Source organism: Sphaerulina musiva, assembly GCF_000320565.1.
Source record: "Sphaerulina musiva SO2202 unplaced genomic scaffold SEPMUscaffold_5, whole genome shotgun sequence".
Taxonomy (NCBI): Eukaryota; Fungi; Ascomycota; class Dothideomycetes; order Mycosphaerellales; family Mycosphaerellaceae; genus Sphaerulina; species Sphaerulina musiva.
Window position 1 is genome coordinate 1,186,624 of NW_016017387.1, and position 26,632 is coordinate 1,213,255.

Sequence of the window (26,632 nt, forward strand, 5' to 3'; positions counted from 1 at the left end):
ATGCAGGCTGCAGCTTCGCCCGCGCGAGTTTGCCACTAGTTTAACATTGACAGCTGCCGACGCATGCTTATGCCAGTTCCAGGTCTTCATTGTCCTGCGAAGTATGGAACACTTGCTGAGCACTGAATACTTATATGAGGCTTTATGTTTGAGAACAAGCGAGCGGACTTGCTAGTGGCGCTGAATCGATGTTCGACTTTGCGTATGCTGGATTGACGGCTTGATATGTTTGGCAAAGGTTTGCACGCACGCCTCGTGACTTGGCGAACTGTCAGCAGCACCTAGACTCTGATGGATGTGCATCACTGTTATGCGTGAAATGGCACAGCGTCTCGCGAACATGTTGCCGCTGCCGCTGTGTCTGTACAGAATATCAGCCTCGCCCGAGCATTTCCGTCGAGCTTGATGGCTTCCCAGTCCAGCACTTTTGTGAGACCACACCACGCGACTGCACCGAGTGACACGAATGTATTCGATAGCGCTCTTTGCATCATACCGACTGGATGTGAGCATCGCTTGGAATCGCACTTGTGCCAAGGTCCAACTCGGCCAAATGATGGTGCGCTTGTTATTCCTCGACCACGACAGACAGGAGAAGTCAGTCCCTTGGAGGCATTGGCTGAGGAATTCCAGTCGTTGGAGGGTGCAGACGGGAGAAAGGGAAGCGTGGTCTCTCTCTCAACCTGATGGCGCTGAAGGAGGATGGAACACGATGGAGACGCGACGCGACTTCCGGGCGGGATGAAGTGCTTCAAGTGATTTGTGGGAAATTGGGAATCCATTTTGTTTGATAACGTAATCATCACCGCTTTTCGTATTCGGCATAAATACCTGGTATTCAACGCCATCGCTTCATGCTTGCACGTAGCATCATAATCGCATCGCTCCATGATTCATATCATCATGCTACTACCGCTGCCCGCCCATCGCAATCAATCATGTCTCGTGTATGTGCTGTTTTGCCGCCACTTCTGCCCATATCTCATGATAAACACGGGGATTGGGGCGAGACTCAAGCTCAAGGCTGCCAGAACGGTGAAGGCCAGACCATAGCCAATCCTCTCCACCAGCGGTTCCGTCAGCAGAGGCAGGAATGTCCCCACCAGACACCGGGTAACGATCACAGCTGTCATTGCAGACGCCGAGTACATTCCAAACGCATCCACAATGTACGCCGTCAACGGCAAGAAGCCAAGCATCAAAGATGCTCCCATCAACGCAACCGATACGAGCATCACCGGAAGTGGTAGTTGAGCTTCAGCTGTCCAGCCATACATTGCCACCACCAGTGGGAGGAGGAATCCGCCGGCGATGACCAGTGGCAGCCGATATTCCGGATGTCCCACTCCTTTTCCATGCGTGTCGCGTAGGCGAATGTAAATCCTGTCGAGTGTCTGGTTGCAGAGAGTGACCGTCACGACTGATCCGGCGCTGAACGAGATGAATGCTGCTCCGGTGGCAGCCGGTGACAGACCATAGATGCTTCCCAGAATGTCGGGAAGAGTCGTGCTCATCACGTAAAAGTACGTGAACACCACGGAGCCGAAGATGGACATTGCCTGAAGAACGCCACTGCCAAAGAACACCACGATAGGCCGCATGACTTGTTTCCAGACCGACGCATTCTCCATTTCGCCTTGGACTTCATATACCGTCCGAAGCTTCGTGTTGCCGGTTTCCTTTCGCAGTCTTGCTGCACGCATACTCAGGATTTTTACTCGGAATGTCTCTCGAAACAATAGCAGGAAGGTGACTTCACAAAACAAAGCCAGTGCAGCGGACACCCAGAGTACCGTGCGCCAGCCAAGTCCCTCAGCGATATAACCTGCAAGTGCGGGACCGAGGGCGCCTCCCACTAGAGGCGCAAGCTGAACCAGGCTCATTGCTGTCCCACGCTGCTCAGATATGAACATATCACCAACAATAGCGGGGTTAAGCACGTTGGAGGCCACAGCCAATCCGGTCAGGAATCTCGCCGCAATCAGTACATGCGCACTAGGTGCCAGAGCCGCGAGCACTGTGGCAGCAATGAAGAGGACGTTCGCTGCGTTCATCACAGGATATCTTCCAAACGCCTCTGACAGAGGTGCAATCAACAACGGGCCTGCAGCTTCCCCCAGTTCCCATATCGTGACTAACAGTACGCTGGCGTTCTTGTCTGCTTCGTCCTCCAGATCACGCACGATGCTCCCCGCCACAGGAACCAAGCTGATGCAAGTAAAGGTTACTGTGAACGCAGTCAAGGCCAGTAGGGATACAGCGCTCCACTTGTAAGTTGCCGACCAGGTATACGGGTCGTCCACATCTCCAGCAGGGTCAAAGTCGATGATATTCTTGCCTTTCGCATTATGGTCGCCGTCGGCAGTGTCAACACTGTTGTTCACGAGAAGTGGCGAGGACTCATCTGCAATTGCGCCCGCCATCTGGTCGCGTGCTTGTGCGAGTTCGCAAGGAATAAGAAAGTTGTTGCCAATCGTGTTGTATGAAGCGCAGACGTGGCGTGGAAAAAGATTTGGGCATTGGAAATCAGCTACAAGCCAAGGGCGCGAAAGACTTTTGGTGGGAGGGTTCAGTTCGGTGGAACCTGCATTTCGCCTAACGTCTTCGATGGTGGAGTCGCTAGCTCGCGTAGTCGGTACAATTTAGCGTGCTGCCGGCACAAGTCACCAACTTCACCCAGAAGACGTTAATTTGGTGGAATTTGCTGATCAATGCGCTTCCGGTTCTTCCTGTTGGCACCGGGTCGAATGAGTACTCTCCTATGTCTACAGATGGCGCGATTGTTATGCTGCAGTATATCTGCAAGCTGGAGAGACCTTGATGGAAAGATGTATAGCGAGACCGTTGTATTGTGATTGATCAAAGAAGACTTCTGCTGGAATGTGTATACGGCCAAGTTCGAAGCCGAACAAAGCATCATTCCGACTTCTTTGTGGCTCCAACGTTCATCAAAGTTTCCATGGCGGCATTCGTCAATGTTTTCGTGCAGTAGACAGTCGTGCAGTAGACAGAGACTTGCGAGAGCACAGCAGGCCAGTTTTGCTCGTCAATGGTATTCCGTGGTCCAGCTCTTGCGTATGCCGAAAGACTTGGCTTGGTGCGAAACTCGGTATGTCGAAGAGCTGGCTTCGGGCGCCGAAGTTGGCTGTCTACTGGTGAGTCGCCAGATGTCGCTGGTTCGTGCTGGCGTATATAACCTCGAGCGAGGTATGTCGGTATTGAGGACCTGTGGTGATGGAACTGGGCAGCTCACTCGAGCTGGCTGGCGCTCGATCATAGCGGCTAGGTGGCCAGAAGAAGCTCGTTGTGCATGACTTGTCGTACACCTGGGTCATTTGACTAAGCTGTTGGAGATACTGCCGATAATTGCTGAAATGCCCTCACGCTCGCGTGCGATTGAAAGCATAATCATTCGCCCTGGGCATGCTCAGTCTTCGCCACTCAAGCATCTCTAACTGGAGTCTCCTGCTACCTCCTACCGAGGAGAAGTTGCCCTCGCTTGGAGTTCGATCTCATCGCTGGCTGTTCATCCTTTGAGCTGCCAAACTGAAGATTGCTATGGACGACATGAATAGGACCAGATTGTAGAAAGCATTTCGAGAATATGCACTTTCTTCTGCTTCTGTTCGTGCTTCAACAAACAATCGCCTTAGGTTGGGCAAGTTTGAAGGCTGTGAACAAATTAGCATACGTCGAGTGCATTTGCTGAATCAGCTGACCATTGTAGAGTGCTCCACGTCGCTCGAGCCGAAATTCCTTTGTACCTTATTGATGGAAGTGGTGAGGTTGATGTAAGAAGTTGAAGTAGAAGGGGTGTACGGGCTGTTCTAGTGTCCAACGGAAGGTTTTGGCGGCCAGAACTTGAGGTCCCACCACGAAGGCACCCGTGGACCTCCCCTAGAATAATCACAAACACGGACAGACATCGCAGCCGTCACAGACATCACTTCTCGCACATCCCACCCACATACCCGACGACCTCTATCACGACGATCCCGCCCTTTCCAACGTCCTTCACGCGGTCCCGCCGAGTTGAGGACTGCCCGAGCCCGAGTAGCAGATAATCGAAGTGCTTTGACGGGGACACGTCAATAACTTACCTGGTATAGGACGAACTTACGAAGGAAGACCGCCCGCCTCACACTTTCCATCTCGCGTTGTATGGCGCGCACCTAGGGTAGACCTAGTGGAACTACCTACCTGCCTACATACCTCCCTTAGCCAGTGAACAACCTCACCTGGCGTGCACGACGCCAGACGCAGCGCATCATGGCAGTCAACAGGCTGCGCAATGCGCTGGGCACTGCGAGAAAAGGCGAAACGTTCGAGTTGCGAGCCGGGCTGGTCTCTCAGTATGCCTGGGAGCGCAAGGAGTCGATTCAAAAGACCATCATGTCTATGACGCTGGGCAAGGACGTGTCGGCGTTGTTCCCCGATGTGCTCAAGAATATCGCTACGCCGGACCTGGATCAGAAGAAGCTGGTCTACCTCTATCTCATGAACTATGCCAAATCACATCCCGATCTGTGCATTCTGGCCGTGAATACATTCGTCCAGGACTCTGAAGACCCTAATCCGCTCGTGAGAGCACTGGCGATACGAACAATGGGCTGCATTCGAGTGGACAAGATGGTGGATTACATGGAGGAGCCGCTGCGGAAGACCCTCAAGGACGAGTCACCATATGTGCGGAAAACAGCAGCGCTGTGTGTGGCCAAGCTCTTTGACCTCAACCCGAGCTTGTGCATAGAGAATGGCTTCTTGGAGACCCTGCAAGAGATGATCGCGGACAGCAACCCGATGGTGGTGGCCAACTCAGTTACTGCTCTGGCAGAAATCACCGAAGCTGCTCCCGAAACCAATGCACTGGTGGTGACAGCACGGACTCTCAAGAAACTGCTTCTTGCTCTTAATGAGTGCACGGAATGGGGACGTATCACGATTCTGGAAACGTTGGCCAACTACAAACCCCAGGATGCCAAAGAGGCCGAGCATGTTTGCGAACGAGTAGTGCCGCAGTTTCAGCACGTCAACCCGTCTGTTGTTCTCGCAGCTGTCAAAGCCGTCTTCCTACACATGCAATACATTGAGAATGCCGCCTTACATGCCACGTACCTGAAGAAGATGTCACCACCTCTGGTAACCCTGATCTCCAGTCAGCCTGAAGTGCAATACGTGGCGCTGCGTAATATTGATCTGCTACTGCAAAAACAACCCGAGCTTCTTGAGAAGGAAATGCGAGTCTTCTTTTGCAAATACAATGACCCACCTTACCTCAAATTACAGAAGTTGGAGGTCATGGTACGAATAGCAAATTCCAGCAATGTGGACCAATTGCTCGCCGAATTGAAGGAGTACGCCGTCGAGGTTGACGTCGATTTCGTGCGAAAAGCAGTTCGTGCGATAGGCCAGGTTGCAATCAAAATTGAGGAATGTGCAGAAAATGCCGTCAACGTCCTGCTCGAGCTCATTAACACCAAGGTCGGCTACGTTGTGCAAGAAGTGATAGTTGTCATCAAGGATATCTTCCGCAAATACCCAGGATACGAAGGCATCATCCCTACGCTGTGTCAATGTATTGACGACCTAGACGACCCAAAGGCGCGAGGAAGCTTGATCTGGATTGTTGGCGAATATGCCGAGAAAATCTCCAATGCTGGTGACATTTTGGAAGGGTTCGTGGAAGATTTCAATGAGGAGTTTGCACAGGTAAGAATACACGCAAAGTACACATGACGGCGTTGCTAACATTCTTTCTAGACACAACTCCAGATCTTGACTGCTGTCGTCAAGCTCTTCTTGAAGAAGCCAGATCAGGCGCAAGGATTGGTGCAGAAGGTCCTACAAGCAGCAACAGCAGAAAATGATAACCCCGATGTGCGCGACAGAGCCTACATCTATTGGCGGCTGCTTTCATCGGATCCTCAGATCGCTAAGAATATTGTGCTTGCACAAAGGCCCCAGATCACATCGACGATACCGAAACTTCCAGGCCCATTACTCGAACAGCTACTTCCGAACTTATCAACACTCGCATCAGTCTATCACAAACCACCCAAAGCATTCCTGGGGGCCGGTCGAAGCTCGGCTTTACAGGAGGAGGCTATCGAAGAAGCCAAGCAGAACGCCAAGGAGAATCCGATCGCCGCAGCGGCAGTGTCGGCTGCCATTGCAGGCACCACTGCTCCATCGGGACAGAACAACGCCGAGAATCTGCTCGACATCGACTTCGATGGTGCTGCACCTGCGTCTATGCAAAGAGCCCCGGGTATTGGAGCATCGGGCCTGGAAGGCCTAGCTGGCACTCCCCAACGAGTCGCAAGTCCTGCAATTACTTCGCCTACTATGGGAGGCGGCCTCGAAGATCTCATGGGTCTCGGTGGCGACCCAACACCTGCCAACGCTAGTGGCGCTGATGGCAATGATCTAATGAATGGTTTCGCGGGCATGAGCATGAACGATCAACCCCCGTCAGCGCCGACGCAGCTCAACGGTGGAGCCAAAAAGACGAATGAGGACTTGCTGGGGCTGTTCTGAGGCAGGCAGATGGCTTGAAGAGATATACAGATATGATCAAGCAGTCTATGCCCACTCAAACTCCAGTGCTCATGATATTGAGTGCTCCAACCCGCCACTGCCGCAAGGGGCTTCCCGGCCTGCAATGAACTCGACGACCGCGTGTCTAGAGCGCCTTCAAAAACTGGTTGCCAATGTCTTGATCTGCAGAATGTCCTCATCGGTGTCTAGCTCTATGACCTAGATGCGTCCAAGGTGATCTATATCTCCGAGATAGGTCACTAGTGTGACACCCGTTGATTTACTGCATTAACCATGGATGATTGATGTAATTGGTCGTGCTTGGGGAATACCCCTAAACACGACAATAGACTTGATGAAGAACCGACATTGACAACGATTGCAGGCTAGACGGCCGTGCGAGTCCTTCACAATTGCTAGGTTGCTAAATGCTCGGGTTAGCTCCGAATGCAGATCTATCTGATCTCTACAGCGTGTGTCCCAGAAAATCTTGCTTGTTACGTCTTACTCCAGGCCCTAGCTATGCAGATTGTTGGACGTCTAAACGATCACAACGATACGACGTGACAGAGTAAGACGCCTCAGCCGGGCGCTGCGAGATCCGCTGTACTGGTGGTTACTGGTCGACGAGATACATGTAGTCTATGGTCTGCCTCACGTCATTCATCTGATCTGCTGCTGCTTCCTCGCTATGCCCACATATTGATTGATATATGACCTGAGCCTTCAATTTCGGTCTCATGTTTCCTTCTCATGCAGCTCAAGATAACAATGAACACCCCCGCCCGCGGTTTCGTAATGTATGAGCTTTGTCACACTCACAACTTGGTATCATGCCGTGCATTCTTGCGTATAGACTGCTGCGTTGCCTCGCTGTACTATCTTCTGAAACAACTTCCTTTGTCTCAAGCAAGCCGAAGGCGATTTGTCTACAATTCCTGGTATAGCACTCGTTGCATGGCACTGGAAGACTGGATGACCATGTACTGTGTACATACCTGTATGGAGGATGGAACGAGCAAAGAAGCGTTCACTTGCGGATGGACAGCGGCTGTCCCCGCCATGTTTGATATTGATGTTGGTTCGCCACTTTCCCCGCAAGCCTGAGGCAGAAACGCTAAAATCGAATGTGCCAAGCCAACACACGACGATTTGCTCGACATCTCCAAACGACGACGCTTGCTGCTTGCTCTCTGCCACTATCACCCGGACCATCACCACCCAACGACGTCAAGATGTAAGTACGACCACGATGCCGTACATCAGGAACGCACATATCACGACTGGCGCTTCCACCGCGCTCCCCCGATTCCGACGTCCACAACTCCTCTCCTCTCCTCTCCACTCGCACTGGCACCGGCAGAACGACATATCGAAACATGATACTAACACAATGGCTGCTGTAGGGTCAACCTCACCACCCAGAAGCGCCTGGCGGCCTCCGTCACCGGTGCAGGAAAGCGCAAGATCTGGCTCGACCCCAATGAGGTCAACGAGATCTCCAACGCCAACTCCCGCCAGACCATTCGCAAACTGATTGCAGATGGCCTCATCATCCGCAAGCCAGTCACCATGCACTCGCGTGCCCGTGCCCGAGAGTTGACTGCCGCCCGCCGCATTGGAAGACACCGTGGTTTCGGTAAGAGGAAGGGTACTGCTGATGCGCGTATGCCAACGTAAGTCTGCACCGAGATCCCTGGGTGAAGATCAGATACACGAATGGCGCAAGGTGTGACAAGAAAGATATTGGAGCGGAGAAATCAAATCAAAGGAGGAATTGGTTCAGGAGGGCAGTCGCTGATACCTCGTACAGTCAAGTCGTGTGGATGCGCCGCCTTCGTGTGCTCCGCCGCCTGTTGGTCAAGTACCGTGCTGCCGGCAAGATTGACAAGCACCTTTACCACGAGCTCTACCACCTGAGCAAGGGTAACACCTTCAAGCACAAGCGTGCTCTTGTTGAACACGTAAGTTCAGCCCCTCCCAGATCCATGACGCCCTTGTCACGTGGTCACCATTGGTGGACTGCAATCCATATACTGACTGTGATTATCACAGATCCACAAGGCCAAGGCCGAGAAGCAGCGTGAGGAGAAGCTCAAGGCAGAGATGGACGCCAAGCGTGCGAAGACCAAGGCTGCCCGCGAGAGGAGACAAGAGCGTATCACCCAGAAGCGCAACGCACTTACTGGCGAGGACGAGGAGGAACCAGCCGCTCAATAGACGCATACCCAGCCGATTCTTTATTAAAAAGTCACGAAGCATGCCACAAATCAGAGGTTCACCAAGGATGGGCAAAATGGGTACGCCCTAGGACTCATGGTGGGATTTTTCGGGCGTGCTGTTACTTGCTGTGGGTGGTGCTTGGGCGCATTTCGTGTCATTCCCTGCAGCTGATGCGGATGCGGATGTGTGTACTTGAGGCGGTACAGTTCGAATGCCTTCAAAGACGTCACGATCAGATTTTCACGATTCTCCATGTGTCCTCATGTGCTCTCCATTGCTGCCAAAATGGAAGATCCGACGTGATGTGCTGACAAAGCTGGTCAGGTTTCGTTACTTGCTTCTGACAATACCTTACTGAATATGGATGTGATCTGAACACTGCTATTCCATGTAGTCTAGTCCATCTTGGAGTACGTGAACTCAACGAAGGCCCCACTTCCTCAACATGTGAGCATCGAAGCTTCGACTGGCGTAACCTGCTCACACCTCAATAACCTCATCATCGTCTCTTCATCGAACACTCCGCGCCAACATATTTCACTACAACAGCGCAGACAGCACACCGTAGCAGGTCAGTATAACTCCGTCTTCACATCACCTCGTTGATATTACTGCTGTACCGAGAGCTCGAGGTTGGCACATATCGAATATGGAGTGCCCGGGTAAGGTATCTTCGCCTAGGTACCTTCAGGCGAGGGTAGCAATGACGGGGTATCCTGTATCTCACAGTGTACGTATAGACTGACAAAAACAGGACTTCGGTAACCCAGCAAACCCTAGGCAATGGCATCTTACTATACCTTCGAGGACCTGTCAGGAGGATCGCCAAGCGTGAATCAGACCGATAATCCTTATCACGACCTGATAGAGTCATGCAAGAACGATCAAGCTGAAATTCAACGCCGCTATGACAATCACCGAAGCAATCGCACGGCTCAGCAGAAAGAAAAGCTGCTCGCTGACGACTTCCCCGGCGTCACTGTCGATGATATCCTCGCGAAGCTGGAAGATCCCCAACAGCACCAGGGCTACCAAGATCCTCGACATTGTCTTGTGTTTTGGGCTCGTCCCACCGAGAACGTGAAAGCAGTGGTGGCAGAGCTTCAAGAGGAGCTAAAGACAGTCGCTCCGAATCTCTGGCTGATGCCGCAGACGAGTCTACACATGACAGCACTCGAGGTGACGCACTCCCTGACGGAACCAGAAATCGATGCGCTGGTTGAGCAGATCCGACCACATGCGGAGGCCATCACAGACTATACTTTCAATCACAGATGCAGGCTGGTCAAGCCCATGGTGAGCTTCGATGCTCAGGCACTTGCTCTGTCATGGCTTCCTGCTGCAAGTGAGCCATCAAAAGAACTTCCACGAGAAGGCCAGAACGACAGCTATACCTATCACCACCTTCGTCGAGATTTGTTCAATCTAGTCTCAGCCTCTGGCGTCAAAATTGCGAGCAGATATGTGATCCCTTCAGCACACTTGACGATTGGTCGCTTCATCGATAAATCGGATTTCCAGACTTCAGATGGAAACGTAGATCCAATCAAAGTGGCTACCTTGGTGAGCAAGATCGAGAATATCAACACATGGCTGAGGAAGACCTTCTGGCCAAAGCCAGGCCAGAATACCAGAGACAGAGGCAGTGAATGGGTCGTTGGTGAGGAAAAGGGGCTGGATTTCAGGAAAGGAACATTATGGTATGGTGGGGGAGAGACAATCAGGCTTGGAAAGGGATTCGAGGTGTGAAGAAGACGATGCGATAAACACGCGGCAACCGAATCAATCCGCTCCCTTTACCAAAATCCTAGCAGAACCAATGAACCAAATTCAAGAAACCTCGTCCTTCTCCGCCTCCTCCAAAGCCCGATGGCGATACGCAGATTACTTCCAATTCATCGCAAAACCCTTCCAACCCCAGCCCGGCTGCGTTGTATTGGTTCCACTTTCGCAGCCCGCGAGTGAACGGACAACACTATGAATACTTCCTCTCCCCACTGTCATCTCGAAGCGCAAGGGTGGCGCTACGTGGTCAGCAAACCACCTATCAAACACCCATTAGCATTCTGTTGTCAATACCAAGGAACGGGTTCGGGCCATCATCAAAGAGCACTCACCTCGCCCATTTAGTAACAGCAGCCTTCGTAACACGAGTTGACATGGCATTCACCCTTCCAGTTGGTGGGGCAGTCGCAATCCGTCTTGCAGTGGATTTGCGAGGCACATCCGAATTCGATCCCTGAAGCAGGTAGGACCATGAGGAACGTGGCCATTGCAGCCACGAGAACCGCGCTGTTGAAGGATTTGGCCCACATGGTGATGATGATGATGATGATGCTGAAGGATGAGTGCTTTAGTTGGCGAGAGGGCGAGATGAGTTGATTAGGTAGTGGGTCTTGGGCTGCCTGGATAATTCTGTCTTTGGAAGTTATCAATACACATGTCTAAGGTATGCCTTATATACCTCATCTACCTCATATCCGGAGAGAGCGAGGGAAATGGGGACATAGCAGGGAGATTATTGCGAGTTCCTTCCATAACAGCCGCTCCAGGTCCTGGTGGTAACATGTCATTTGCTGTTTGAGACTAAGATGGTAGACCTGAGTTATGCCGGAGCGTGCCTTTATTTCGTTCAATTTTTTTTCCGTTCTATAGTAGTAGCTCTTAGAGACTGAATGGGAGTTTCGACGGCAAGAAATTGGTTCGGGAGAAGGAAACCCCTGCTGCTAGCCTTGCCTTCTGATGGTGAGTCCTCGTTCTCCGAAAAGACATTGGCGTACGACTAGTCTTGTCTCGCGCTTCTAGATATGTGATTATAGACCATATCATTCGCATATTCGAAGCTTGTCCCGGCATCCCGCTGCTAGAAGAGGGCTACTACACGCACATTCAGCTGGTGGCAGATGAATTTGGTAAGCTGTTCATCATCGCAATCGCTGCAATGAAGGTCGCCCCTAGGGAGCTCTACTGCTCAAATAGTCGTTTTCTCGATACTTCCTGCTACCTCCAGTAGAACTTGGAAGTTGGAACTATGCCTTGGAAATCCTTAGTTTAGGAGCTTTGCTCTTCTTGGTAGCGTAACGGGCACGGCCTGAAGTCCATATTTCCTTTCGGCCAGGGGTTGATGATGGAGCTTCGTCGGTGGAAGACACAGACCGATCGCTGTGTAGTAAGTGTCATCTGGGCGAATCGATGAAGCATCAACAGTATAATGTTCGTATGCGAAGGCTCTCCGGAATCCGGAGGTCCGCCGAGACAGAGACTGTCGTCGGGTTCCAAGTGAAGATGCTCAATTGCCTGGTAATGGAAGCTTGCTTCAAGTGCTGATTTGTAGGCTTGTCAAGTGCTTACGTGCTTGGCAGCCGTCGTCTACTAGCCTCTAGGTCAGGTACCTACATGTAGGTATTCCGGGGACGTGGTCGCACTATGAGTGCCACTCTGACGCTTGTAGGGCTCTCAGAGGCAATAATTCGGTGTTGATCGGCTCTGGGAGAGTAGTAGCAGTCTCTATCACCTTCACTCCAGAGCGTGTTTGTTCCTCGATAGCAGCCTCTTAGACATGACCGAATCGTCTATGCCAGCGTACAGTACCACCAAGACATGTCGCCGTCGTCAGGCTGTGACCTAGCACGTGGCTCGATGAGACTCGAGAGCGAGGAAGAGAGGATGGTGACATACCCATACACATAAGAGAGGTGAGGTGTGTTTTGCCAATACAAGGTCCCGGTTAAGATGAGAAGAAGGCCGTGTGTCTGCCTCAGGCCGTATACATGCCTCAGGCTCCAACCCTCATCTCCGCCCCCACCCCTTCCACCGCCCCCACCGCTCGGTCGACAGCGACAGCTTGCCCGCAGCTCCCTCGCCTGCGTCGCCTCCGTCTAGTGCCGATCTTCCGCGAACCTTGCCAGCTGATCAATTCAGAGCATGCGATTGGCGCCTCGCTGTGCTGTTTGTGTGCGACTCAAGAAGGAGGGGACATCGAAGACGTAATAATACAACATGCTGTCCGGGTGTTGCAGGTCTGCTCCCTGTCTCTCGCATTGGAAGTTGATGACGCGGTTACATATGGGAAGTATATCGTAGTCACCTGCAACCTGGCTACGCCTACCTACAGAACAGACCTGAACCAGCTTAACTAGAAGGTTTCGTCCCCATTCTCGCACTATCTGATCCGACTCAGACTTCCTTCCGGCCTGCTGCAGACGCCATACCACTGTTATCAGATCTCCTCTCAGCCACGGGTAGTCTTCTCGGCGGACAGCAGTAATATTAGGTCAAAAGAGGAGAGGCATAGTGGAAGAGAACACCTGAGACCTGAAGGACAAGGAGAGGGAACAATATGGCTTCACTGAGAAGAGAGGACACGAGTGATGAAGCACCTTTGCTGGGCGAGAGAGGAGATGCAAGCTTACCGGGGGGCAGGCCACTGTATCACAATTTTGTACTGGGTATAGCTCTTCTTTCTCTCTCCACCGGCTCCATCTCTGCACAAGTCAGCTCACCATGGCTTCAGGTACCGCTGTTGTCGCCCAGGCCGGCGCATGGATAGTAAGCTGTCTGGATGCTCCTCGATTGACTGTGGACTAACACAGACAGATTGCAGCCATCGTATGGGGCTCTGTCTTTTCTAACGACTTGATCCTCTTCTCGGCACATCCGGTATGAAAGCCATCATCCACTTTGTGCAGAACGACTTCACTGACATCTCTGTTCGCCATAGCTCCTCAACTCCGCCGGCTTCCTCCTGCTCATCCAAGCCATACTTGTGGTGCAGCCCACTCATACAGCCCAGCAGAAAAAGGAAGGCACGTACGCTCACGCCGCTCTGAACGATATCGGAGTTCTCGCAGCCATCGCTGGCCTTGTCGTGATTGAGTACAACAAGATCTCACACAATGGGACACACTTTGAATCAGCTCACGCGAGACTTGGACTCGTTGCATACATTCTTGTAATTCTGCAAGTGCTTGTGGGCTTCACGCAATACTTCACTCCCGGGCTGTATGGGGGCGAAGCCAATGCGAAGAGCTTGTACAAGTATCACAGAGTGGGGGGTTATATCACGACTGTGGTCATGCTGGCAACGATTTGTGCAGCGACCTATACGACATACAACGTGAATGTGATGAAGATCCAGCTATGGGCTGTGGTCGTCGCGAGTGTGCTGGTTGTTCTTGGCGTTGCCGCAAGAGTGAGGCTGAGCAAATTTGGCTGGATGGCTGGGAAGTAAGAAGATGAATGTCGAAGGCACTGAATATAGCATGGAAGCGAGTCACTAATTGAGACAACGATGTGATGGCAATGGACGCGGAGCATGTGGCGTTGGAGGATTTGTACCGGGATGCTGATAGCAGTGTTCGAGATTAAGAGGGCACCCTCTCGCCTGCGCACTTCTGTCATCATTGCGGAATCTAGCACATTTCTATATGCTGAAGTTTGAAGTCTCCAGTGTGGTCTGGGTGCTTGATCACAGCCATGTTCCTCGAGCATCGCGATTGACTTCTGAAAGACGACTGGCAACGTGTATATCGAAACCGGCTCCGAATCCGCTCGATACTGTACTTGGCAGGCGTGGGCGAATCTTTCATTCGCACATCACTGCAAGAGACGAACTTGCAGAAACCCAAGAACGTGACGAGTGAATCGACAGAGAGACTGGCTCCCGCATCTACGAAACGGGATACATGGTATTGTGAAAACTGCTTATAAACAAACGCTTGCTCGCTACCTTACAGCCGGTTCCGGGCGTCCATGCTGAGAAACTACAGCGCCGCTGGTAGCCTCTCTCTCATCAATGCACTGATTCTGTCGTGCTTCTCCCCAACTTCCAACCAGTCCCCCGTCCCTTCCAACAGGAGTACGGTTAACTTAGCATGTGTTGCCGCCATTGCTGATCCCACCTCCGTCACCACGACCCTTGATCGCCTCAAAGATCTGAATGAATGATGCCGGCTCTTCTGCGCCTTGCACTTCATACTTCCCGTTGATGGTGAAGTTGGGCACTCCAGAGATGAAGCCAGACTGGGCCTTTGCAACCTCTTGATCCACCTCCGCACCACCCTTTCCCGACTCGAGCCAATCTCGAACTTCTTGCTCTGGAAGACCAGCCTTGACGCCTCGTGCGATCAGGACCTCACAGTCGGTTATGTCCTGCTCGTTCTCAAAGTACGCATTGAACAGCGATTCCACGACCTTCGTCTGCTGCTCCTTCCCGTGGGTCAAACCCAGCTGGATCAAACGATGACTGTCTCGAGTATTGCCCGTCTTGCCGCCAAAGGCAAAGTCGATGCCCACCTGCTTGCCTAGTCTCCCGAGGTGGCCCTGCATGACCTTTGTGCGCTCAGCGCCGAAGCGCTTGGCATAGTATTCCTGCTTGTCAATGTTCTTTGGCGCATCCGGGTTGAGGTAGAACGGGTGCCATGTGGTGGTGAAGGTATCGTCCGGGTTGGTCTGCTTGTGCTGCTTGATGGCGAGCTCGAGTCTGTTTTTGCCGACGTAACACCTGAGAGCCTCTGGTCAGTTTTCCTGTTTGGGCCAGCCGAAGCATCAGAGGCAACTTACCACGGGCAGACCGTGTCGCTCACGATGTCGATGTTGTAGTTGGTCATCCTGCGGACGGTAGCACGAAAAGCCACGATTGCGAGTACGGAGGTATACTGTAGATGTAAGGTATCACAAGATTGCTGTGTATTGCTGACCTACGCCTACTTGCTTCTGTGGTGAAAGCGACTACATGTACATATACATGTACGTGGAGTGATGTACTTGACAGCATGATGTGGCCCGCCTTCCACTAGAAGAACTATCTTCGCCCAACCTTTGCGACCACACGGTAAAGGCGATCCGAGAGCTCTTTGTGATTAGAAATCAGCTATCCGTGTATTGCCATCACGACTCCGTGTTCCCCGGCGGGAATTGTGCAAAAGGCTCCGTTGGCGCGTCATAACGCAGACAGATGATCAATCATAACGATATGGAATGTGCGAATGCATAGACTGGGCTTGGGCGGAGAAGGACAATGAAGGTGCTTATGCTACCATAGGCTAACTTATAAAGGAGCTAATTAGAATAGTTCTATACCAGTAGAACTATCTTACATAAGGCTGTTGAGGCTTGGCATTCGCCACTGTCCACCTTCCCGGTAGCCAGTGAGACATCGACACATTGTGTGTGATGGAACATCGTGTTTGATAGACTACGACCTCACCTAAGGTTCTTACTCCCCGAGCCATACACGGAGCCAGAGCGTGCCCCGACGCAAAGTCGAGCTATTTGACAGCGATTAGCAGAGTCACCAAAGAATCACCAACATCTGGCTGTACGCCACGAGCCGACCCCGCTGCCGACTGCCAACTGCCGGCTTGCGCGGCGGCGGCGCATCAACAACACTCTGGTGTCAACATCACGAGTCCCGTGCTCGTAACAACGTGAGGTACACGCTTCACACAGCATACCGATCGTCTCGCCTCTGGGACTCATATCGCGCCGAACACTGGGTGTGAGCCATGGCAGACCAAAGTTCTGACGCACCTCCGGATGTGGTATTTCGAGCGAACAAGCGAAGAAAGATGATCAGAAAGCGCAACCTGGATGACCTGGACGAAGCAGCACGAATCGAGCCTCAGGACACCGGAGTCGATGTCAGCGAGGACAACTCCAAGGGACTCTTGTCAACCGTCAAAAGGCCTGCCATGAGAAAGCATGGCATCGGATTCTCCACAACGGGCAGTCAGCAGCAAGGGCCGGACGCCACCACCGTCGTGGAGACTGCCCTGGTGCCCACGCAAAACAATGAGGAGGAGCCATCACCTCATGATCGATTCACAAAGCCAACGGAAAAGGCTGCGGTGGTAGTGGAAGATCGACATTTGTATGACCAACCATTCTCGCGTGAATTTGACTCTTGGTGTCAGTGCTAACAGCGCAGGACGGCATATGTAGAGTCGAAACTGGCTGAGCTCCGCTATACCGCGTCGATTCCCACCACGACACAAACTGGTATCGACGACGACGTCGACGACACAATCGCGCAGTCGAGTTCGAGTAGCGCACCGGTGGTCAAAGAAACTCTCGCCAACAACCTCCCCTACAACGACAAGTCCAGACCAAACACCAGACGAGGAACCAACAAGCCGCCTCGTCGCCAGCGCCAAAAGGATCCCGGCGAGTTAGCTCGAGAGGCCATGGTCGACGAGATTCTCGGTGAAAGTAAAAGTCACGTGCCAATGTACGCGCACAGCACCGTCAAGAACCACTTGGTTCCCAACGAACCTGGCGTCGACAACGACGAAGCCGTCGCAGCAGCATTCAAGGCCGAGTTCCTGGCTCAAGTGGGCGAGCGAGCCCGGCGAGGACCTCGCATACCACCCAGCACGAAAGGCGAGAAGCCGGCATCGAGCGGACCGAAGCTCGGTGGTAGTAGGGCTCAGAGGGTGAAGATGAGGAAGGCGCAGCAGGCGGCGAGGGAGGCTGCGGGTGAGACTATAGTGAGGAAGAAGAAGAAGTGAACCTTGGCATTGGTGCGGGTGGTTGGGGTGGGGGCGCATAGGCAGTTTGTCGGAGTATGGCGCACTCTACAAGTTTCTGTATCCATGTAGTCTATGGAGATTGATCCACTTGGGTCTAACATTGCAATGCCGCAACTTCCACGTAGGGGACAAACTTCTCTCGTCCAACTGACTCGGACTCGTCGCTGTCCTAAAGCGATATATGGTCTCGGATAATCGAGGTTTTCTGTAATAGGCATTTACCTTCGACAACAAGGCCGTTCTTCACAAACGTTAGGTACTACTAGCAACTAGAGCGCTTTAAAAACGGCACAAAAGAAGACACTTCTGAAGCCCACACACACACACACACACACACGCATAGGTGCACACAAAAATATCATCATATCGGATGTATCCTACAACTCTTCATCTCCCCCGGCTCCAAAAACAACTCCTCAACAGGTTTCTTATTCAAAGCCTCATACCACTGTAAAAAGCTCCCAATCAAATAACACGAACTGCCCCATGTCGTCGCCAAATCCGACTGATATTCCGCCCAATGACCCTCGTCACCACCATTTCCACGACTAGCTAAAGCTTTAATTCCAAAACAGGCGATGAATTCGAATCCAATACTTCCCACCGTCGACCAGACTCCGATCCACCAGCCCAAGACGGTAGGTTCGGGTTTCCACCATTTTTCTTGCGTTTCAAACATGAACATGAGGCTGGCGATGAGGAAGCACAAGGCCGCGATGACTTGGGGGATCCAGTACGCGGCGAGTTCTTGCCAGGGTTGGAGGGAAGAGAGAATTCCGGGGAGGATGACGATGGCGGTGACGCCGTATAATGTCACGCCGAAGAGTTGGATCGTGCAGGCGAGCCAGCCGATTTCGTAGACGTGGTGTTCGCGGAGAGCGCGCCATGTGGGCCACCATCTCCAGGTGTTGTATGTACTGGTGGGAGTCGTCTGGTCACCTCCAAGATCTACGCCTCCTCGACGCGGTGCGGGCAGTTTCCCATCGGGATAGATCGAGCCGGGGCGAAGGAGACGTTCTTCTTTCGTTTTCCAGCCTGCTTCGGGATCGACTTCGGGCATTTTGGTGTCGGGATTCTGATGAGGCCGGTGAGGTTTGACACGGCGGAGGAAGTCGTGAATCTTGTGGTCCAACAATTTCTTCGATCCATCTTCATCTCTGTCGAGAAATCTTCGCATCGCTGAGCCGTGGAATGAGCCATCATTGACTGCTTCCAAATATGCGGCGACAGCGCCTACTTGGTAGAAGAGGGCACCGATGAAGAACGACAGAGGACCGCCATACTTTTGCGCTGAAGATGACACGAAATCCTCTCCGAAGGCTACAGGTCCCCACGCCAATACGCCGTCTACTACGAAGAGCGCGGATCCGATCGTGTACGAGGAACCTGACCAGAAACTCATGTCCCAGTAGGGAAAAGTGGTCGCCATTTTATATAAATTGTGGGCAATGTCACTGAGTTTCGAACTCATTCGTGGCGTATATCTTGCGGGGAAAATTGAACCGTCATTGCCATCATCGACAGGCAATGTCGGCACAGCGATGGAGTTCCTGCCCTTGCGATTATCGCGCGCTCGCCAGAGGAGAGAGGTTTCCTGTGACTCGTGTACCTGGCCATCGTCACTGGAGTTTGAATCGCTCTGGTAGCGTACGTCCATGCGGATGGTAGTTGGATTCAAGATGTTGGTGACTCCATGGGCGTGAACGCCGTCAAGATGAAGCCTATGCCCGACGGTTTTGACCCTGTCGACGACTCCAGTCTGTAGATCGTCTACGGCAGTCTTGAACCTATCACGATGAGGATGTTCAGTTATGGAGTCAGAACTTGGCGCAGGCTTGCTCGTGCTGGGCTTGCCACTCGACCTGCTATCCGTGCTCCGACTTCGTACTCTTGCTGTCGCAGTCGGTGATAATGCATGGTCGTGACTGTCCGTGTTGTGGCCCTCCGGATCCCGTGGTGCATCACACGCGAACGGATTCGGGTTGTTGAAATTCTCCATGATTACACGGTCTAGGCACTATTGTGCATGGAGGGTCCGCAGGAAGTGTTGTGTCACCCAGTTGGCGGATGCCATATGCAAGCTTTGGTCAAGCTCAACGTCTGGAAGGAAATGGGGCTTGTCAATGCCTTGGGAGAGCAGGAAGCGGGAGGAAGAGGCGCAGAGGATTCGGTGATGAAATGCTGAATAACAAGGTTTTAGCGCTTAATTGGCCTTGATATCACGCTCCGCTCGCTCGCGTTAGAAGAGTACCAGAGTTGGCATGGAGTTGGCTGTTATGCCTTCACCGCCGTATGCTACAGACCTACACAAGCTTCATGAATGCAATGTTGTAGCGTTGCTGCTAGGCTTTGGCAGGAAACCTTGAAAGCTGAGCCATGCCGGCACTCATCATGTCGAAAGCAGACTTACCAAGAATGTCCCTTGAAACAACATTCTGCACTTTGCCCAGGATCAACCCCGAGTAAGAAACGTTCGTGACCTGAGGACTGCGGATTGCCATTCTTTGTAGTTAAATTGGAAGTCGAGCAATATTTAAGGGTGTTCTTCATGTGCACTTCGCTCATGGTGGCTCGCGAGCGCCAGGGAAGCAGTGCTCCGTACGTATCAAATCTTTTCGACCTCTGAGCTTAATATAGACCTTAGTCCACCTTGGTTCAAGCCCATGAGGAGACATTTGTTAATCAGGCTGCCCGGTGCGTGTAGGCGGGCGTTAGTGGTGGTCCTTGAAGCATCGCCTGGAGACCGTTGATGGTGACAGAGAAGACTGGCATAGACATACGCCGCCTTGCATCCGAGGATCTGATGACACTCCAGCTTGCGTGGTCGTGATTGTTGTGGCGGTCGTCGGGTCGTGATGTGAAAGGAAAGGAAGAAAGTGGTAGTCGAGACGAGGAAGATTGACATAACAGCCAAGCAAGAACCCTGGCCAGCGGATCGAGCAGCCGACCGGGAAGACGGTACGGCGCGGTGCGGTACGGTGCGGTACGAGCAGTGCCAAGTGCGAGTCGAAATAATTCTAATTTCTCCCACTTTTCGCTGGCGATCTTTGCACCACCATCAGTCCATCACACTTGTTCCCCACCTCCACACACACATATACACTCCTTCCGGTCGAGACCTGCCAGAATATGGGTCTTGACCGGTGCACGGATCGAGAGCACTCTTTCACATGAAAACAATTAATAACATAGGTCCAAAATTGGCCAGCAGCATTCAGCTGAGGCCCCGCCAGAATCCTGCGCTCTGCGGGCTGTCATCGGCCTCATTGATGACCGTCAGCGTAGCGTCCAAATAGCCGACCCTCCACTATTCACAATTGGCCGAGAGCAGCATGAGCCCTATTTAGGAGGTATTGTCACTATTGTGATTACTGCCGCAAGCATTCACAGCCACCGTCGACGTTAGACCCGGACTAGTCGCCTCCGCAAACGTACGCGACGCTATTGAAACAAGCCCAAGATCGAGCAGGCATATGCTTTGCACCTTGCGATAATATAATGTTGGTTGGAGTAGGAGACTCAAGACTGATGAGCGCAAGGCACCTGTGCGAGCCGGACCATCAATTCGCAATTCTCAATGGCACTGCTTCGTCTGAAAACCCCCATATCTTCCATGTCTCCCCGCTGGTCATTCAGCCCCTGGACCTGCCGGTCAACTGCGTCCTCGCACATCCGAATGTGACATAGCAGGAGCGGGCCGTTGCATTGAGGCCTACGGTTTAGCTAAATTACTACATACAGCCCTTGCAAACCTGCCAATGGTTTCCTACGGGACTAGTCCCAACCTCCGATGCACAAAGATGCTGTGGATTGTGCAAATACGCGCGCCGGTCTGACACCCCTTAGTGGCCACGTCAATGGGTCGACGAGACGCGGTAGACCCTGTATTAAGTGTTTCCTTTTCCTTCACGTTCAAACGCGATCGATGTGCTCAGTCCTCATACGTGCCTCACCTGCAGCAAGATTGAAACACGGGAGGAAAAAGTCAAAATATTGGACAATATGTCTAGGACCTTCGCTCCTCGATGGGCCGTTCTGCTGCTGTCTGCAGCTTCACTCTGCCTAGCTGATCCCAATGCAGATACAACGGCTGCTTGCAGGGCTCTGGTGAGTATCAGTGTAGCGAAATGCCACTGCCATTGGCTCCTGAGCCGGTCTTCTAATATCTGTCTCTTGATGTGCCTTAGGAAGCCGAGTACCCGGAGCAAGTCGCCGACAGTATCGTCGAGCTCTCCAACCTGCCCATTGGCATCATCTATACCGAGACCCTCACCGACTACTGGTCATTGGCGAACGCGGACAACAAGCCAGCATGCATGTTCTTCCCGAAGACTGCAGAAGAAATACAGTTCGCTGTCGTGACGCTCAACAAGTACCCCACGGCACCATGGGGCATCAAGGGTACGAAGCTGTAGAATCTTATTCTTCTCATCATGGCCAATGTTACATTTCAGCTCACTCCAGTGCTTTGTCTCAGGCGGTGGCCACAACCCCAATGTTGGGTATAGTAGCTCCCGAGATGGCGTTCTCATTGCCACTCATCCGTACATGGCCACCACGACTCTCGATGAGAACAACTATGCTCGTGTGGGGCCTGGATGCAAGTGGATCGACGTTGCTGAAGCCTTGGACCCCCACAACCGAGCAGTGGTCTCTGGTCGCCTGGGAGTCGTCGGTGCTGCAGGATTGACACTCGGTGGTGGACTCAGCTTTCTCAGCACCGAATATGTGAGTGACCGGTCGAGCACGAGGTTTGTACCAAAGGGGGCACTGCGCTGACATGATTTGATGGCGATGGGACAGGGCATGACAGCGGACAACGTGGTCGAATATCAAGTCGTCACCGCTACAGGAGAGCTGACACGTGCCAACCGAGACCAAAACAGCGACCTCTTCTACGCACTCAAAGGAGGCGGCAACCAATTCGCCATTGTGACCGAATTCGTCATGAACACTTACCCCATCGGAGACGTCTGGGGCGGCGTCAAAATCTACACCATGGACCAAAAGGAAGCCCTCCTCCAAGCCACCCACAACCTCGTATCCGACTACTACGACCCCAAAGCCGCCGTCATCGTCACCTACACCTCCACCGTCGAGAGCCTCATCGAAGTATTTGTCGTCTTCTACTTCTACAACTCCCCTTCAGGCCCGGGAAAAATCCTCGAAGAATTCAATTCCATCCCCGCTCTCATCTCCCGCACCAAAACCCGCAGCTACCTCGACCTCCTCGACTCCAACAGCATCTTCTCCATCCCGGGAATGCGCTACCTCATCCGCACAGGAACTCTCCCCAACCTCCCCGGCCCTCGCGGTCTCGATCTCTACACGTACACTTTCGACAGCTACTTCAACGGCTCCCGCAGCGCGCAATTCTCCGAACTCGACAATTACGCCTTCTCCCTCTCTTTCCAACCCATCCCCACCACCCTCGCCAACGCCTCCCTCAACAACCCTCACGGCGTAAACCTCCTCGGCCTCGACCCCGCACACGGCGATAAAGTGTTTATGGAATACAACGTCTCCTGGCTCCTCTCTTCCACCGACGAAGACGCCGCCGCTGTCTTGACAAATCTCACCGAGCCCGCGCAAGTGTATGCGAGGGGAATGTATCCGAATGTTGCTCCGACGCATTATGTGGAAGGGGATTTGGAAACGGTGGGCTATCGTCCGTTGTTTATGAATGATGCTATGTTTAATCAGAATCCGTTGAGGAGTTATGGGGAAGAGACGTTTGCGCGATTAAAGGAGATTCAGAAATTGAGGGATCCTGAGGGGTTTTTGGCGAGGAGGCAAGGGGGGTTTAAGTTGGAGTAGGATTTCTCTTGTCTTTAGGGGTAGGAAGGGAGGGGGGGGATTATTTTTTTTCTTATGGTTTTTGGATCGAAAATAAGGAAAGAAAAATCGGAATCTGTAATAAAAAGAAAAAGACAATTTAACCAAATCTTTCAAATCGATGTCTTGAAGAAAAAACTCCAAACTTCAAAGGGAGAGGGCCACAAAACGGCTACGCTACCAATACTTTTTTTTTCTTTTCTAGAAATTTGTATATACTAACCTCAAATATTCTTATTTTCTTCTTATATATATATATACATCCAAGCTGATAATAGATAGTAGGTACCCTACTTCCAAATTCTACTCACTAGTTCAGGTGTTATAGAGAGGGCCTAATTCTGTTGACATTCTCTCCTCTATACCTATCGATGGATAGAGATATATCTTAGACAAGAAGTTAGGAGGGGGGAACAGAGAAAGAGAGGCAGAGGAAAAGGGACAGAGAGGCAGATACGGACAGGGGGGACAGAGCAGTAGAACTTTTTGTTCCGGCGACTTATCTACCTACCTACTCTACCACCTCCCCAGAAATCTGGATTTTTCTTTTTTTGTGAACAACGAAGCAAAAAACCGTTTGTTATTTCATCATCACACATTTCATCTATAGTCTATATAGACAGATTCGAAAAGGAAACCCCTCCAAAAAGAAACGCCCCAACCATTTCCTCTATTGCTACTAGGTATTATAAAGACAGTGTGTAGTGTAGTGTGTGCACCTTTAGGGGTCGATCATTCAATCAAGTAATCATGCATTTTTTCTTCCGTCCTCTTTCTCTTTCGCTTCTTCTCTATTTTTCTCTCCCTCTCTCCCTCTCTATATCTCATACCCCTCATACCCCTCATTAAAAAATCCCTCAAGCAGCCTTCTCAAACTCCGGGTCGCAAATAATCGTGCTAACCGCAACATCATCAAAAGTCCAAGGATCACCATTGGCAAACGTGGTGTCGAGGTTCCCAGCGCGCAAGACTTCGATCGGGTTGCGCTCCACGTCGAGAATCTGACATCGAAGATCCTGGTTGACAACATCAACGCCAAGGATAAGGGAGACGGTGTTGAAGAGGCTCTCATCGTCGGGCGAATCCTGTTCCTCGCGGACGAGTCCTGCTTCCTCAAAGGCCTGCTGACGAGCGAGGTTGCCGTCGGAGAGTTGCACGCGGACGTCGAGATCGAGAACGGCGGCTGCGACGTCTTCTATGCTGAAGTCGGGATCGCAGACGATGGAGCTGACTTCGGTTGCGCCGTCGAGGAAAGTCCAGGGGGCTTGATTTCCGCCATCCGCGAATGTGATTTGAGTGACACCGTTGCGAACGATGGCGATGGCGTCGTGATTGGCATCGAGGAGTTGGCAGCGGAGATCCGCATTCTCGACGTCTGGGCCGAGTGCGAGCACGACAGTGTCGAAGGGGCCGGAAGAGCCGGTTGGAGGCTTTGTCTGGGGGAGCTGATCCTCTTCGAATGAGGTCCCGGAGCCAAGCTCAATGGCTTGATTTGACAGTCTGACGTCAATAGAAGCGCCGTCGTCCTGGCGGCGCGCCGGAGCAGCAAGACAGGCGGTTGCTGCAAAAGCAGACAGAAGCATGGTGGAATACTGCATATTTGTGCAAAGTGATTGGGTACTTCTGTTTGATATGTGAAGAAGAAATAGAACGAAGGAAAGGTGAAGCTGCGTGTGCTGGGTAGTGCTGTAGTGCTGTAGAAGGTTGGTGCTGAGGAGAAATGAGATAGCAGGTGTACGATCAGTACTTATACCAGCAGCATAGCGACTGTTGATTTTCCTTGGGTATCGCCATAGTGAGGCATACCAGGCGTGCTGCCACAGCATCAGCTACATCACTTGGCAGCTGATGCCATGGTACGCATACCAGCACAGCTGAGTGACAGTACTTAGCTTTGCAGAACTCTGCTTGGACAGCGGTGGTAGCTCACTTGAATCACCAAGACGCTGCCAAGTGTAAGCATATGATATTGTGTCAAAGGAGGCGACGTCGACGAACGTCCTCCATCGACCGCGACTCTCGTTCACGGGTACGCCGTCCGCCTGCAGTAGAAAGCTCCTGATGTTCCAGAGTATGGAGCAGATACATATCAGGCGTGCTGCCGCAGCACCAGCTCGAAACAGTATTTGGCAGCTGGGGCTATGGTACGTGTACCAGTACAGCTGAATAGTACATAGCACGGTGCCTTCCGTAGCAAGCAGTACGAGCATTGTTTAGTCAATAGACTTGTTGGGAACTGCGCAATGTAGTACTTTTGAAAGTTCGCAGCGTTCTGCTTGGATAGCGGTGTCTGCTTGGATAGCGGTGTCTGCTTAGACAGCGGTGGTAGCCCACTTGAATGGCCGAGACGCTGCGAAATGTAAGCGAGTAGCTGCTGTTGATTTCCTTTGATATCGCCATAGCGAAGCATACCAGTCGTGCTGCCGCAGCGTCAGCTACAGACAGCACTTGGCAGCTGAGGCTATAGTACGTATGCCAGCATAGCTGAATAGGACATAGCACGCTGCCTTCCGTAGCAAGCAGTACGAGCAGGATGAAGTCCCTCGTCTGCCTGGGAACTGCGCAATACAGTAATATCGGTTGGTAATTCGCAGTGCTTCGCTTGGACAAGCGGTAGTAGCTCACTGAAATAGCCAAGAGGCTGACAAGTGTATTAAGGTAAGCATGTCGACGCATGCGACAGTCGATATCAACGACAGACGACCGTTTCCCTTCCTCACCCGCGACTCTCGTTCGTTCACGACGGAAATGCCGTCTCCGCCCGCAGATTGATGTTCCAGAGTACGAAGCAGAACATGCACGCTTCCCGTACGGCAAGAAAGAGGAAACTTGTATGTGATGATGACTCGCACAGGAGGAGACATTCGGTCCGCGGCTGTGGTGTGACTTCTTGGCACGCTGCTGTGATTATTTCCGGCAACCGGTGTGCTGATAGTGGGTTCCAGATATTCTTGCCTAGAAGGCTTTTGCCAGATAGATGAACTGGAGGCAGCGGCGGGTGGATGATGGTGCGGTGTAGATGTTGATGATGGCGGTGATGGCGGTGATGGCGGTGGTAGTGAACAAGACAAGAAGACGGACGCTATTGGAAGTAAGGTGGCTTCGGTATACAGCAGTGTAGCAGGGATTACTGCCAAGCCGGCCTGTAGCGAGGCTCGTGCTCTTTCCTCGTGAATAGTAGACATGGGTGTAATAAGACTTCAGCTCTTCAACACACCCGTCAGACCGCCGATAAACAAACAATAGAGCACCTCCAGCCAGAATTTCTACAAACTTCCATAATACACCCAAGAAGACTCATCATCATCATCATCACCAACAACAAGTAGTAGGCGAAACATACTTTCAATAGCCTCCACCACCAAAAACAAGTGCCGAAGGCCGAGAAGGCGCAAAACGCTCCTTCGGTTCCATCTTTAAACTCTTTCCGGTCGAATTCCAAAAACGCCTCTCGCTTCCAATTCCAAAAATGGCCTAAAAAAAATCTAGATCTATTCATCAGTTTCGGT

General features: G+C 52.1%; 12 protein-coding genes across 12 annotated transcripts; 6 read left to right on the forward strand and 6 right to left on the reverse strand.

Moving 5' to 3' along the window:
* Window positions 1–932: 932 nt before the first annotated feature.
* SEPMUDRAFT_133391 (MFS general substrate transporter) lies at window positions 933–2,542 on the reverse strand (the record flags this gene model as incomplete). The annotated part of the gene is made up of 1 exon (XM_016902562.1): window positions 933–2,542. Exon 1 carries the CDS (start codon window positions 2,421–2,423, stop codon window positions 933–935), a length of 1,491 nt encoding a protein of 496 aa, XP_016760849.1. The 5' UTR covers window positions 2,424–2,542.
* Window positions 2,543–2,916: 374 nt separating this feature from the next.
* SEPMUDRAFT_133392 (uncharacterized protein) lies at window positions 2,917–3,771 on the reverse strand (the record flags this gene model as incomplete). The annotated part of the gene is made up of 3 exons (XM_016902563.1): window positions 3,720–3,771; window positions 3,254–3,671; window positions 2,917–3,173 (listed from the first exon to the last, which is right to left on the reverse strand). The coding sequence occupies exons 2-3, from the start codon at window positions 3,333–3,335 to the stop codon at window positions 2,917–2,919; spliced, it is 339 nt and encodes a 112-aa protein (XP_016760850.1). The 5' UTR covers window positions 3,336–3,671; window positions 3,720–3,771.
* On the reverse strand, window positions 3,214–3,771 carry SEPMUDRAFT_85983 (uncharacterized protein). The gene is made up of 2 exons (XM_016910398.1): window positions 3,720–3,771; window positions 3,214–3,671 (listed from the first exon to the last, which is right to left on the reverse strand). The coding sequence occupies exons 1-2, from the start codon at window positions 3,720–3,722 to the stop codon at window positions 3,513–3,515; spliced, it is 162 nt and encodes a 53-aa protein (XP_016760851.1). The 5' UTR covers window positions 3,723–3,771; the 3' UTR covers window positions 3,214–3,512.
* A 153-nt stretch (window positions 3,772–3,924) lies between these two features.
* On the forward strand, window positions 3,925–7,229 carry SEPMUDRAFT_149309 (Adaptor protein complex beta subunit). Its single transcript, XM_016905479.1, has 2 exons — window positions 3,925–5,709; window positions 5,761–7,229. The coding sequence occupies exons 1-2, from the start codon at window positions 4,270–4,272 to the stop codon at window positions 6,535–6,537; spliced, it is 2,217 nt and encodes a 738-aa protein (XP_016760852.1). The 5' UTR covers window positions 3,925–4,269; the 3' UTR covers window positions 6,538–7,229.
* Window positions 7,230–7,666: 437 nt separating this feature from the next.
* SEPMUDRAFT_149310 (60S ribosomal protein L19) lies at window positions 7,667–9,141 on the forward strand. Its single transcript, XM_016905480.1, has 4 exons — window positions 7,667–7,774; window positions 7,944–8,213; window positions 8,351–8,501; window positions 8,593–9,141. Coding segments are annotated over exons 1-4 (588 nt in total). The 5' UTR covers window positions 7,667–7,772; the 3' UTR covers window positions 8,758–9,141.
* A 149-nt stretch (window positions 9,142–9,290) lies between these two features.
* Window positions 9,291–10,749, forward strand: SEPMUDRAFT_85991 (uncharacterized protein). Its single transcript, XM_016910399.1, has 2 exons — window positions 9,291–9,331; window positions 9,515–10,749. The coding sequence occupies exon 2, from the start codon at window positions 9,544–9,546 to the stop codon at window positions 10,507–10,509; it is 966 nt and encodes a 321-aa protein (XP_016760854.1). The 5' UTR covers window positions 9,291–9,331; window positions 9,515–9,543; the 3' UTR covers window positions 10,510–10,749.
* Window positions 10,750–12,726: 1,977 nt separating this feature from the next.
* On the forward strand, window positions 12,727–14,206 carry SEPMUDRAFT_149312 (uncharacterized protein). Its single transcript, XM_016905481.1, has 4 exons — window positions 12,727–13,208; window positions 13,274–13,308; window positions 13,357–13,419; window positions 13,481–14,206. Exons 1-4 carry the CDS (start codon window positions 13,100–13,102, stop codon window positions 13,988–13,990), a joined length of 717 nt encoding a protein of 238 aa, XP_016760855.1. The 5' UTR covers window positions 12,727–13,099; the 3' UTR covers window positions 13,991–14,206.
* A 231-nt stretch (window positions 14,207–14,437) lies between these two features.
* SEPMUDRAFT_149313 (thioredoxin-like protein) lies at window positions 14,438–15,762 on the reverse strand. Its single transcript, XM_016905482.1, has 2 exons — window positions 15,322–15,762; window positions 14,438–15,262 (listed from the first exon to the last, which is right to left on the reverse strand). The coding sequence occupies exons 1-2, from the start codon at window positions 15,366–15,368 to the stop codon at window positions 14,629–14,631; spliced, it is 681 nt and encodes a 226-aa protein (XP_016760856.1). The 5' UTR covers window positions 15,369–15,762; the 3' UTR covers window positions 14,438–14,628.
* Window positions 15,763–15,955: 193 nt separating this feature from the next.
* SEPMUDRAFT_149314 (uncharacterized protein) lies at window positions 15,956–17,395 on the forward strand. Its single transcript, XM_016905483.1, has 2 exons — window positions 15,956–16,630; window positions 16,702–17,395. The coding sequence occupies exons 1-2, from the start codon at window positions 16,266–16,268 to the stop codon at window positions 16,715–16,717; spliced, it is 381 nt and encodes a 126-aa protein (XP_016760857.1). The 5' UTR covers window positions 15,956–16,265; the 3' UTR covers window positions 16,718–17,395.
* Window positions 17,396–17,633: 238 nt separating this feature from the next.
* Window positions 17,634–19,945, reverse strand: SEPMUDRAFT_149315 (uncharacterized protein). The gene is made up of 2 exons (XM_016905484.1): window positions 19,699–19,945; window positions 17,634–19,469 (listed from the first exon to the last, which is right to left on the reverse strand). Exon 2 carries the CDS (start codon window positions 19,285–19,287, stop codon window positions 17,650–17,652), a length of 1,638 nt encoding a protein of 545 aa, XP_016760858.1. The 5' UTR covers window positions 19,288–19,469; window positions 19,699–19,945; the 3' UTR covers window positions 17,634–17,649.
* A 1,345-nt stretch (window positions 19,946–21,290) lies between these two features.
* On the forward strand, window positions 21,291–23,105 carry SEPMUDRAFT_141608 (FAD-binding domain-containing protein; the record flags this gene model as incomplete). The annotated part of the gene is made up of 4 exons (XM_016902971.1): window positions 21,291–21,395; window positions 21,554–21,689; window positions 21,766–22,016; window positions 22,092–23,105. 4 exons carry the CDS (start codon window positions 21,291–21,293, stop codon window positions 23,103–23,105), a joined length of 1,506 nt encoding a protein of 501 aa, XP_016760859.1.
* Window positions 23,106–23,839: 734 nt separating this feature from the next.
* Window positions 23,840–24,721, reverse strand: SEPMUDRAFT_66074 (uncharacterized protein; the record flags this gene model as incomplete). The annotated part of the gene is made up of 1 exon (XM_016909740.1): window positions 23,840–24,721. One exon carries the CDS (start codon window positions 24,719–24,721, stop codon window positions 23,981–23,983), a length of 741 nt encoding a protein of 246 aa, XP_016760860.1. The 3' UTR covers window positions 23,840–23,980.
* Between the last annotated feature and the right edge of the window lie 1,911 nt (window positions 24,722–26,632).

Coding starts and splice junctions, on each gene's coding strand:
- SEPMUDRAFT_149312 (XM_016905481.1), top strand. CDS start 13,100: ATGGCTTCACTGAGAAGAGAGGACACGAGTGATGAAGCACCTTTGCTG. Junction 13,209..13,273: donor GTATCACAATTTTGTACTGG/GTATAGCTCTTC, acceptor CCATGGCTTCAG/GTACCGCTGTTGTCGCCCAG. Junction 13,420..13,480: donor TCCTCTTCTCGGCACATCCG/GTATGAAAGCCA, acceptor TGTTCGCCATAG/CTCCTCAACTCCGCCGGCTT.
- SEPMUDRAFT_149315 (XM_016905484.1), bottom strand. CDS start 19,287: ATGGAGAATTTCAACAACCCGAATCCGTTCGCGTGTGATGCACCACGG.
- SEPMUDRAFT_85991 (XM_016910399.1), top strand. CDS start 9,544: ATGGCATCTTACTATACCTTCGAGGACCTGTCAGGAGGATCGCCAAGC.
- SEPMUDRAFT_149310 (XM_016905480.1), top strand. Junction 8,214..8,350: donor GCTGATGCGCGTATGCCAAC/GTAAGTCTGCAC, acceptor TACCTCGTACAG/TCAAGTCGTGTGGATGCGCC. Junction 8,502..8,592: donor AGCGTGCTCTTGTTGAACAC/GTAAGTTCAGCC, acceptor TGATTATCACAG/ATCCACAAGGCCAAGGCCGA.
- SEPMUDRAFT_149314 (XM_016905483.1), top strand. CDS start 16,266: ATGGCAGACCAAAGTTCTGACGCACCTCCGGATGTGGTATTTCGAGCG.
- SEPMUDRAFT_149313 (XM_016905482.1), bottom strand. CDS start 15,368: ATGACCAACTACAACATCGACATCGTGAGCGACACGGTCTGCCCGTG. Junction 15,263..15,321: donor AGCGACACGGTCTGCCCGTG/GTAAGTTGCCTC, acceptor AGAGGCTCTCAG/GTGTTACGTCGGCAAAAACA.
- SEPMUDRAFT_149309 (XM_016905479.1), top strand. CDS start 4,270: ATGGCAGTCAACAGGCTGCGCAATGCGCTGGGCACTGCGAGAAAAGGC. Junction 5,710..5,760: donor TCAATGAGGAGTTTGCACAG/GTAAGAATACAC, acceptor CATTCTTTCTAG/ACACAACTCCAGATCTTGAC.